At 39.4% G+C, this 11,999-nt stretch overlaps 2 protein-coding genes across 4 annotated transcripts; one reads left to right on the top strand and one right to left on the bottom strand.

Annotated features, from left to right (window-relative positions):
- The first annotated feature begins 615 nt into the window (after nt 1-615).
- On the top strand, nt 616-7,000 carry hagh (hydroxyacylglutathione hydrolase). 3 transcript variants are annotated; one of them, XM_085156656.1, is made up of 9 exons: nt 627-918; nt 1,151-1,287; nt 2,067-2,131; nt 2,224-2,341; nt 2,479-2,587; nt 2,847-2,950; nt 3,223-3,324; nt 3,673-3,752; nt 5,241-7,000. In XM_085156656.1, the coding sequence occupies exons 2-9, from the start codon at nt 1,183-1,185 to the stop codon at nt 5,389-5,391; spliced, it is 834 nt and encodes a 277-aa protein (XP_085012782.1). In that variant the 5' UTR covers nt 627-918; nt 1,151-1,182; the 3' UTR covers nt 5,392-7,000. The 3 variants fall into 3 exon arrangements, with proteins under 3 accessions (XP_085012783.1, XP_085012782.1, XP_085012781.1); XM_085156655.1 differs by having other exon boundaries at nt 629-918; nt 1,146-1,287; XM_085156657.1 differs by lacking the exon at nt 3,223-3,324 and having other exon boundaries at nt 616-918; nt 1,146-1,287.
- On the bottom strand, nt 6,311-11,259 carry ciao3 (cytosolic iron-sulfur assembly component 3). The gene is made up of 11 exons (XM_085156649.1): nt 11,128-11,259; nt 10,003-10,098; nt 9,775-9,918; nt 9,558-9,687; nt 9,337-9,471; nt 8,702-8,820; nt 8,476-8,605; nt 8,323-8,395; nt 8,065-8,202; nt 7,653-7,810; nt 6,311-7,267 (listed from the first exon to the last, which is right to left on the bottom strand). The coding sequence occupies exons 1-11, from the start codon at nt 11,191-11,193 to the stop codon at nt 7,026-7,028; spliced, it is 1,431 nt and encodes a 476-aa protein (XP_085012775.1). The 5' UTR covers nt 11,194-11,259; the 3' UTR covers nt 6,311-7,025.
- Between the last annotated feature and the right edge of the window lie 740 nt (nt 11,260-11,999).

Below are 11,999 nucleotides of genomic sequence, written 5' to 3'. Positions count from 1 at the left end.
TGGTTTAATTTGATGCCGCATGACTTCAGACATTATAGAAAACAGAGGTCCAAAAGTTGGCCAATGAAGGACAGGACCAGTGCATATGAAGTAATGTACCAGGAGCACACCCACACCTTCTACAGGTTGGGTCTGCCTCTTGGTATATGCGCACCAACTTAGCCCTTAAATTCAATCTTAAATTGAATGAGTGTGTGTCGAGCACACACTGATATATTGTGAACTTGGCCAAGGATAGAGTCCCACAGTTCTTCTGTGAAATGAGAGTTAAGGTCCTGTTCCCATTTAGATTTGATGGCAGCTACTGAAGAACATTTTAGATTGGAAATTGAATTGTATACGGCTGATGCCCCTAGAGGCTGGATTGACTATTAAAATGCCATACTTTATCCATTGTTTAGTAATTTGAACTATATAAATGCACCACATTCATGTTTGCTCCTATATAAAAACCCTTTGCAAAATAATGATTAGCCATCCTAAAAGGTGTCAGATGATGTCTGAAAATGCCTATTCATGCTTTACTAATAGTTATTTACTATTATAAAATAATTATAGTCTTTAACAATGTAAAAATGTGAATAATTATTTGAATTTTTATATGTTAATAATTTAACTGGTTTTTATTTTTAACCAAGGCTTGTACATTTCCAGGGGCAGAGAAGCATAAATCAAGAAAAAACACATTGATAAATAAGCCCCTACGACACACACACACGCTCACACACGTATATATTTGTAACAAATTTAAAGGCGGTTGACTGTTTCCAGCTCGATTAAAAGGTCTTGGTTTTGACCCTTTGATTCCACGATGTCGCGATAACTTCTTCGTCTGACAGAAATGTGAGTTAATAATTTGAAGAGGATGGGCACAGTCTAGCTGCAACAAACGACCTGATCGGATACACTTAAAGAGAGGTAGGCAGATTTTAAAAACTGTTTTTAGATTTTAGAGTCATGTGACATCATCAGGAAGTACTCGGCTACATGACATTGTAGTTTACGGGCTGGCGCAGCTTACACCGGCCAGCATGCTTATATCGACTACCTGTTTATGCTTGACGAAGTATTTAACATCTCGTGCAGAAGACAGGTGCGTTCAAGTAAATGATTCATATGTTGATTAATCAAACCTCTTCTTGAAGCGTAGCTCACTGTGGTGCGCATGCGTGTGCGGGTACCATGAAGGTAAAGGTGATCTCCATCCTGGAAGACAACTACATGTACCTGGTGATAGAGGAGCAGAGCAAACAGGCGATAGCTGTGGACCCGGCTGTGCCACACCGGGTGAGAGACATTGCTGTGTCTGTGATTTAAAAATGGCGTCATACTTAAGAAAAGACTTAAACTTTTTTTTTTTTTTGATCATCTATGTATCTAACAAAACAAGGCAACGGTTTAAAAATTGATTCAGTGAAAAATCGAAGACTGGTTTGTTAAAAATAAGGAAAATTTAAAAAGCAATAAGCAATATTCATAGATACTGTAGAGAAAGTGCACTACAAATACCATACTTGCTTTGAGAGTGTTTATGGAGAGGTCAGAGGTATACAGAGGTCAAAAGGAATTGCACTGTCTCCAGAGAGCGCATGATAGGGTGCAAAGAGACACACTCTGGAAGTCAGTATGAGGAAGTGAGGAGTGACAGAGAAGTAGGGTGATGCAGGACCTGTATGAGGACAGCGAGATGGTGGTGAGGTGTGTTTGCTATGATGATGATCAGGCAAGAGTCTCTGTGGGGACTATCATGTTTGCAGCAGACACTGTGATTTGTAGTAAGAGTGAAGCAAAACAGAATACATGTGTGTGAATGAGAGGGCGACAGGTGTGAATCTGCAAGGGGCAAAAGAAGGGAAGGTGGATCCGTTTAAATATGAGCCAACAAAAGAAGAAGAATTTTAGGGCTGCAATAAATGTTTGCTTTCCTCATCATTTAATGCACCTTTTACATTCTCCTACTATTACACTTTTTTGAAGCTAAAACAATCATAGGACAAAGAAGCTGCACCTGAGGACTGTTTGGCTGTTTTGCTTTAAAAGAGACTGGATGATTTTTTCCCCCACAGCTGCTAGAAATAGTGAAACGAGAAGGCGTCTCCTTGATAGCTGTTCTCACCACACACCATCACTGGTAAGAGGAGCGTTTCGTGTCAGGTAACAACACTGCAAAGCATCTCAGTCAAATTGAGGCTAATGGAGTAATCTGGTGCCTCTGCTTACTAGGGACCACGCTCGTGGGAATGAGGCTCTGGTGAAGGAGGTCCCTGGCCTGAGGGTGTACGGGGGAGACGATCGAATCGGGGGTCTGACGGATAAAGTGACAAATGCGCAGGAACTGAAGGTGTCTACAAAGCGCCTACAGGAGCTCGATGAAGATGCTGTTTAGCTGCGTTTTGAAATTTTACAAACCCGTTGTCTTTTCGAGTTCTGATTGTTTTTTGGTTTTTTTTGCCTCGTTGTCCTTTTCTTCATCTGCAGTTTAGCTCCATCAATGTGAGGTGCCTGTTTACTCCCTGCCATACCTCTGGTCACATGTGCTACTTTGTTTGGGAGGATGAGTGCACTGACGCCCCTGCTGTGTTCACAGGTCTTTTTCTGTACACATAAAGAATCAGTGCATCGGTTGAAATCCAAGACACTAGTAGATTTCGCCATACCGCTTCTGACTGTACAGTAAAGGCAAAAAAATGACTCACTTCATATTGCAACTGTTGTGTCTTCAGGCAAATAATCTTAATAACTGAATTCTGAGTGGCTAGAGATATGAGTTGTCCATGTTGTGTGCGATGACAAAAACTGACCACTGCCTCCTGTGACATCCCCTTGTCCTTTCTTTGGGTTGCTAGGGGATACGTTGTTTATTGGTGGATGTGGACGGTTCCTTGAGGGTACAGCAGAGCAGATGTACCACAACCTCACCCAGGTGCTTGGTTCCCTACCTCAAGACACGGTTAGTGGAAATAAGAAATACTAACTGTTTGTGTATGCGTGTGTGTACGACCTCTACAGGGTTAACAACAGCTAGCATGACCTCAGATAAGTCTAAGTCACTATAGTGAATCATCACTCCACAACAATCGGTGAATTGAGGGCAGGACTGGCTCTCTTTTCACCCTTCATAGTACAAACTGTCAAATGGCACAAAGCCCAGAATGAGTAAAGATACTGAAGCTGTGCTGTGAGCTAATCCCTACTTTAAATGAGGCTTTGTTCGTCTTTTAGAAGGTGTTTTGTGGGCACGAGTACACCATAAAGAACTTGAAGTTTGCCATGCTGGTGGAGCCAGAAAATGAAAAGGTTAAGGAGATGCTGAGCTGGGCCAGGGTGAGCATAATACAGGAAGCTGCTACAAGAATAAGGCTTGCAGTTTTCTCTGGTGTTAGCCTGTCTCCTGATACTTTCCAGTTTGTTAAAAATAGCTCAAATATATACAGATTACACAGTAGGTGGTCCACGACTATTTCCAGTGTGTTAAAGGCATTTCAGTTAGATCATTGTTGTTGTTGTTTTTTAAATATCTTGTTTTTTAAATATCAGACAATGGTGGTCTGTTGCACAGATAAGTAATCTATTACAGGCTTTTGCTGCACAGAGAATAGTCCAAGCCTTAATCTTTAAATACATTTAAATATGTTTATACCAGGTTTCTTAAAGTGTTTACTGTCTCTGCAGGCAAGAGATGATGATGACAAACCCACAGTGCCATCTACACTGTTGGAAGAATTCGAATACAACCCTTTTCTTCGTGTCTCGTGAGTCTGGATGTTTATGTATAGCATATATAGAGTGATGGGTCAGGTGAAACACAATTACTTTAAAATCAAGTTAGTCACTATAAGCAACCTTTATTTCCTGTTCCAGAAACAAAAACTCCCTTTGAGGGAAACCCTTTGGGCCATTTCCAGCTCTGTGCTTTACCAGCTTTGCATCATTCACAGTTTAAAATAACCCTTGTTTATGTTATAATGGCTCTTGGAACTGCCTCCTACTACTGTAACTAACTTTCTTCTGATTGGCTACCCCTTACAAACAGATTAGATACATTTTCTAGTCACGATTCATCTTTGTTTATATTTTGCTCAGAAAATGGGAAATGGGTGGAGGGATTCATTGAAACAGCTACAAACATATACATGGAAATAAAAGTATATAAGACAAAAACATATTCTGTACAATTCTAACAAGCTTTAAAGTTAATATTTAATATGACCACCTATATTCTTTAATACAGCCTGAACTCTCTTAGAGAGGCTTTCTCATCATTTCTTTAAGTAGTCTTCAGGAAAAGTCCTCCAGACTTCTTGAATTAGCTTCAAAGCTCTTTTTTTTGGGATCATGGCTGCTTTTTGTTCTGTTTTCTGTCCAGATGATCCCACACTGCTTCAAAAATATTGCAGTCCAGCCTCTGGGGAGGCCAGTCCATGACTAATAGTGTTTCACTGTTTGTTTTTCTATCCAAGTGTGCTTTTACTGCATTGACAGTGTCGTTTCCACATTGCACTGATCTTGCGTAATTTGGCATACCTCAGCTTTGCCTACCTGTCCTTAAAAATTGCTTCTTAACAGTCACCCTTCCACTTCCTGCGGCTGAACAGATTTTCCTATTTGTTAATGGCATGACTTTCAGATGGTGTTCATCTGCTATATATCTATATATATATATATATATATATATATATATATATTTGACTGACTATTTTTGTCAGTCAAACTGTATTATCTTTGGTATTTTTCATAGATGCAACTGTAACAAATTACGTGTTTTTGTTACAGGCTGCTAGAAACAAAGTGACTAAAGATACTGTTTAAAATAGGTTCTTTGTTAATTTGTCACAACACCGGTTCATCACTTGAGTTGGATTCGTTGTTTATGCTCGAATGATTCATAGGTCCGTGTTAAGTGGCTGAATAAACAATAACAATAAAAAAACATTAATTTGAAAATGATTCCCACTATTTTGCACAAGACCACTTTAAAACGTTACAAGTTTGATTCCTTGGAAGCAAAAGGGTGACTCAAGACTTGCACAACACTTTACGTACGGCTGAAAAACAAGAAACGCTCAGTAACCGTGTGTTATTCACTATGCTCGAATCAGTTTGTGGTCAACTGTTTTTAAAACCTGGACTGAACTAGAGGGAAGCCGTTAGTTTTTTCAAATATTTTTATTTTGTACTATAGTGTAATGTAGTAGTGCATCAGTTGTGTTTCTTCCTTTTCAAATCTTTTTTTACTGCAGGGAGGAAGCAGTGCAGAAGTTCACGGGGAAGACTGACCCTATAGAGGTGCTGAGGATCCTGCGAAAAGAGAAGGACAAATTCAAGAAGCCCAAGGAGAGACTTCCTCCTCACGCCATGCTGGCTCTGGAATGGGGGCTCCTCAGACCTTGAAGTCCACTTTCACAGGCCTCAGCAGTAGTATGTAAATCAGTTAACCAGAGCTAACAGAATGAGGATGAGGGTAAAAACTGAATGCAGCGAGACACAAGACCTGTAGAGTGCATTGTTTTGTTGCTTTAAAACAAAATCTGACCAATACACCCCTGAGTGCTGGTTAACCATCAAGTGGAAACCCCTCTTTGCATTTAAAATGCAGTATAAAGCTGCTGTCATTAAATATTCCTCAGAAACAAATTAATTTAGAGGCCGGTCTCCCAGTCTCTTACACACTAACTGCACCAGTTAATGTCTGTTAATACCAATTTTCAGTAAAACTGTCAAGATTACATTTTGTGTATTTATTGATTCAAATAACTGGTTTTGGAAGAAATGTAACCTTCAGTTCATTATTATTTGTATGCATTTGAAACTTTCATTGCTTTGATATTTACTTTTTTTTAAAGACATTTTTCTGGCTGGTAACATTGCTACAGTTCTCTCATTTAACTTTTTTGGTCAGTTTAGAGATGATGTATGTGTGTATATATATTTTTTCCAGTGTCTTTGTCCTCTTAATTTTGCAAGTGAAAGCTTCAGATCTAATTTACCTTAATTTAAGTGAATTTGTTTGTCATTTAGACTCTAACATATTCGATACCTGTCCCAAAATAGTGAGCACAAGGTAAAGTGGTATAGGGTAGAAAAATACATGCAGTGTACATCACTATGAATGTAAATTGCTGATTTTCATCCCAAAGATTACATGCACAAAATACAAGAGCCTAAAAGCTGTATATGGGAGTCAAAAAATTATTTAATAAAACATCGGTCTCAATCCATATTCAGGACACTGTTCTTTTTTCAGTAACTTATAAAACACACAGCTATAATTAATTAATGTTTATTTTCAAAATGTGTACACACATAACGATCAAATCAATGAATACATTTTGCTTACATTTTAACAGGTTTTCACATATTTACTAAGAATATATGAGCTTGTTGGCTGTGTCAACTTTATACCAAAGTTTTCAGCAGCACAAAGGTGGCCCAGTGGCTAAATCACTGGGATGACTTTTGCTGAACCTGTTCGGTAGCAGGTTACCTTCAGTGTTTAAAAGCAGGTTAAATGGCACATTTTTATCTTTAAATGCAATACAGATTCTCTGCTGGTGCTCGTGATGCCTTACATATGTGCACGTTATTAAGCTGTATCTTACTAACATCACAAATGAAGCCCAGCTGTAAAGCATCATCTCTGATTAGAATTGGATGACACTCATAGGGATCATTTTGTGTGCAAGAGGAGTCGTGTGATGTGTGAAATGCTCATTTTTTAATGTGAGTGTACATAGAACCTGAAGCAGAAATGCCGGTTTAACAGAGAAACTCGATAACCACCTCCATTATCGCTGACTCTGGTTTTAGGTTTTGTCAAGGCAGCTAAGGAAGAGACAGCCTGACTGTGTTGGTCTTCCTTCATTGTATACCCCTCTGGCATAAAGCTTTTAGGTGAGAAAAGTGTTTTACAAAGAGGTATTATCAAACATATTATATATTTGGACGATCTGTAGACACAGCCTGTCCAAAATTTGTGCAAAATAAAACTCTGCAGAAACACTCTGCTGGACAACAAAAAACATGTATCACCACTTCATAGCGAGACCATTGGTCATTTTTTCCACAGTGTGGTATTGTGTGTGTAACAGCTCTTTGGCTCTTTCATCTCCTACACTGTTGAGCCAGGACTGGTACAATTCAGCTACGCGAGCGTCATCTTCTGGCAACAGGGGGCGCTCTGCTTTGTAGAGATCCTCAACTTTCTGGAGCAACTCCTTCTGGTTTTGGCCATTCGAGGGCTTCACCTGCCCGCCGCCATTCAGGCATCCTGAACAAGAGGTAAAGACAAACATTATATCTGCTAACATTAAATAACAAACGGCAAGCTGATGTGACTATTGTGGACTTTCTGCTTGTTGGCTATTCCCCTGACGATGTAATGCATGCATGTTGTACTATTCACTTCACAGATGTGACTAAATGCTGCATCTTACAATTTCATGTCCATTTATATGTAGCGATGCCATTTTTTAACACATTCTGACCAGCTTATCGCTTAGCATGGCTAATTTGCATGTAAAAATGATAGTGCTGAGGTAACAATTCAGTCTCTTATGTGGGTAACCTCCTATTCTAATAGTTCAAAAGTTCAATGGCTCACATGGAAAAAAAAAGGTATCTGGAAAGTTGAACATCTGCATTTTTCACCTCACCTGATGGGCAGGCCATAACTTCAACAAAGTGGTAAGGCGACTTTCCCCTCTTGAGTTTTTGCACCAGGTTCTGAATGTTGCGGAAGCCGTAGGCTGATGCAAAGCACAGCAGGACAACGCCATCTTTCTCTAGACTCACCTCCTGGAAGTCTTTATTCCTGTGGCAAAGAGTGATCGTGTCTTTTTCTTGCATCATATAAATCAACAGAAACTGAACATTACCCTGACATGGTGGAGTGGCATAATCAGTCTCATGAGTAGTGTTACTTTGAGATGATCTAGCTACTGTGAATGTGCATCACGAGCACAGAATGTGTCCTCATTTATATTTGGTTTCGAGCTTGGCTGTTCCAGGACACATCACACCACCGTGAAGCGCTTCGGCTGCTTTAAGAAGAGGCGACATGCTCACCTGAGGGTCTTGTAGGTAAGATTCTTCACCTCCTCTCCGAAAAGGTGCTTGGCAGCATATGTAAAAACGTGATGCAGGTAACCTCCTGATCCACCCCCAGCATGACTCAGGAACTCATCTCCACAGAAACTGCTGAACCTGCGAGAAAAAAATAAATGAATAGGGAATGAGTCTAGCTATGCAGGTAGAATTGTATAATTACTTTATGTGAGTGAATTATCAAATTTAAAAAAAGATGCAAAATGAAAAGGAACGTACATTGCATCTGGGGCAGCAGACTCCAGATCATTAAGGGACACATTTTCCTCCTCCAGCATTTTCAGAACCTCCCCTTTAATAGGTAGGAAAAATAAGACAGACGATAATGCGAGTCCATATGCACAAAGACCACTATAGGAGTAATCACTGTACCAGACGTGATGACACAATCCACTTCACGGGTCTCAGCGTCGGGCAGGTAGAAGTCTGACCGTGAAGCCTCAAGTTTCTTGTCAAAGCAAGGCATTACTGCCACATGGTAGATCTGCTGAGGACTCAGCTCCTAAAAATACATGGAACACACATTTCAGCAGCCTCTCTTTTTGAGACTTTTGAACTGTGTATATTTACACCACTCCTCAACAAATACAAAGCTCACCTGTCGTTCAGCAAAATAGCTTTTGACCAAAGATCCCATCATCTGCTGGGGGGAGCGAGTGGTACTAATAAATGGAAGAATATACTCCCCATGAGTCTTCTCTGCATAACAGATCCACCCTGAACAAAAGACAGACACTTGCCTAAGAGAGTCCAGGCTGGGTTGAAAAATAAAGTTGGTCAGACTAATTATTGACTTTCAAGCTTGTTAGAATTGTACAAACTCTGTTTACCCATTATCTACTCTATTTCAGTTTCATTTTGCACATTTCAATAAATCACTCCATCTATTTCCACCATTTTTCTAGCAAAATGTAAAGAAATGAAGGGTGGCCCAAGACTTCTACACAGTATTATGTCAGTTATGTGGCCCATCACTGTTAACTAGCCCAACTACATACTGGATTACTAAATATTATTTGACAATGGAGGACTGACTTCTGTTAATTTAACCTTTGATCAAATCAATAAATATACCAAGTAGCTAATAAAATTTTAAACATTCTATCTTTCTTTGTGAGAGTGGAACATTTTTTTACACAAGGACAGTAAACGATAAAAGACAAACAAGGATGACGTGAAAAAGGCGGGACCCTCCAACAGCACTAATTTTACTTTGTGTTTCTGGTGGAATACCTGGACAGGCTGACGTTAGCATGGGCAGGGCCTTACTATCCTGTTCCTTCCTTTGGAAACGCTCCACAAACTCTCTCTGACTTTCCAGCAGACTAAAGGTCCGACTGAAGCTGGTATCAAACACATGATGAACTCCTGCAACAACAGTAACAACAACAATTTTCAGAGGTGACTATGTCAACCTAAATCAGCCCATTGTTTGAATGCATATTTACACTCACCAAGGCCTTTGAAGAACGAGGTAAGCCTCCTGCCTGCCTCACTACTGCTCAGGTTATAATGTGCTGCCAGGGAGGCTCTGGCCTGTGGTGACACTGACACCACCACAATCTTTTGCTCTGTCTCATTGGCCTGAAGTTGAAATGATTCACAGGTGAAAATGATGCCAGGCTAAATTATTAGTCTCATGTAAGTAGCATTCAGACGACGTAACTCTACCTTGTTCCTATGGAGCACTTTGAAGAGCTCTTCATGGCTTTGCTGTGTGATGAGGACACTCTCAGCTGAGGTGATACAGCCACTGCAGGCCAAACAGTCGTTCAGTGTGATCTTTGCTTTCTCCAACTTCTGCTTCCCACCATCCTAAAAACACATTTGATGAACTCAAAATATGGGGCGGTGCAATACCTGAAATTCAACAACTCAAACTCAAGCCTTTAAACCCACCTTGTTGACTTGTACATAACTGCCATCATCTTCTATCTGTATTTTGGCCACAGATTTACCTTGTTTCTTCTCTAATTTGACAGGCTTAACACATTCCTGCAGAAAAAAGTCGACATAAGCAAATTTTTAAAAGAAATTAGCAATTTTTAAAACGCTAAATCCATACACAATGTTCTTTTAATTCTTTTATTGTTCTCAATTTTGGGGTTTGCCACGGTGGATCATCTTCCATCACCTGGCCCTAGTATCCCCTCCTGTCACACCAACTCTCTGCATGTCCTTTTTCACTACATCCATGAATCTCACTAAGGTCTACCTCTTTTCCTCATTCCTGCTTTCTCTGGTTCCACAAAGACACAGTGCAACACCTTCAGACCTTCTCTATCAACACTCTCAAAGCAAACATTGCTCCTTCTCGGAGCAACATACTGAAACACATACTGCTGCTCACTGATTGGTCACCTTCACCTTAGGTCTTCTTAACCTAACTTCCACGCCTTTTTTTCATATCTTCATGGTGTGGCTCATCAGCTTAATCTGGTTAAAAGGTTCACCTATGGAGGAATGAAATGCCATCTCGATCAACTGCCTTTCCATTCATGTACAATAGAAAACAATTTATGACAACGCCCAGAGGCACCAAAGAAAACTAAAACAACACAGGAAAAAGGATATGATAGGACATAAAACACAAAAGCATTGCTAGCGAGCGCGATAAGCTCTTTTTAAAAGACTTAAACAAGCAAAGCCTTGTTTCCAACAGTTCGTCATTCTTGCATCATGATCGCTATAGCTAGCAGTAAGCTAACTGCGCAACATCCGTCTCGTCACTTTAAAGTTCACGGATTTTACAAACTGAGACAAACTTAAAAAAAAAAAAAAACTGGGACAAACTTACTCCAATTTATAAATATCGTAATATGGCGAACTTTGTTCGAAAACTACTCCATGTCAACTCACAACAGATAAGAACAGTTACGGTTAGATATGCTAGCCACTTGGGTAGGTTTTCTTCAATTAGTATTATATTTTTATCCATACACGTAAAGCTAATCACACGTTAGCGATGTCCCACAAAAGTACATATGATATTATAAGATGTTACACGAGTGTTACAAAACCTGCCTGAGAAGGAGTTATAAAATCATCGAGGTCTGTCAGCTGCAGCACACCGCTGAAATGAGAAGCCATATTTACTGCCGTAAAGTTTACTCATTATGTCGCGAATAGCAGGGAGAAACACGGACACAAACCTTAGAATTGTCAACTGTATACCTATGTGAATAAATACATAAATTATATTGTTTTACGAAGCCAAAACACTGATACCCGCAATTATCTTTTTCTACGAATGTTTTCTTTAAAGCGTAAAACCATTTGACCCTTAAATGACCCCCCACTCCAAGGTCATTTAAGGGTAAAAGATCACCAGTACATTTGCCAAAGTCTTATTTTTGTACTGCTTAGTGTTGCTACTCATGACTCATAAAGGTATCTGTGTAAATATGAAATGACTGTAACATAAAGCAATGAAGCATTGAAACAGGAGATGTGAAGCAGGGACAAGAGTTTGTTCCTTCTCCATTTAAATCAATACAAATGTAAGTTCATAAAATTAGACCTCTTGAAGAAGTCTCCCTTGCATTAAGTGCAATGCCATGGGCCTTGAGCAACTACAGCCAGCATGATCTCAGACTACACACTTGTTACATGGATATGGAAGTTTATTTCTGCCACTGTAAAAAAAAAAAAAAAAAAAAAAAAGTCAGGCAGAGCTGGGTCGAAATTTTGAGTTATTGTCTCAAACTTTCAAGTTACATATTTCCACTTACTAAGTATCTTAAGATTTCGAGTTATTTATGAAATTTTAAAATTTGCAATATATCTAAAGTTTGTCTTACAAATAGCAAAAAACTGTTTTCTTCAGCAGTGGGAACATGTTTCTGCTGAAGATTTTTGTTTCCTGTCCATATGTTATGTATCATACATTTTCAAGA

Source organism: Neolamprologus multifasciatus, chromosome 4, assembly GCF_963576455.1.
Source record: "Neolamprologus multifasciatus chromosome 4, fNeoMul1.2, whole genome shotgun sequence".
Classification (NCBI taxonomy): domain Eukaryota; kingdom Metazoa; phylum Chordata; class Actinopteri; order Cichliformes; family Cichlidae; genus Neolamprologus; species Neolamprologus multifasciatus.
The sequence above is the reverse complement of the archived record's forward strand: the minus strand, read 5'-3'. Positions and strand labels throughout refer to the sequence as shown.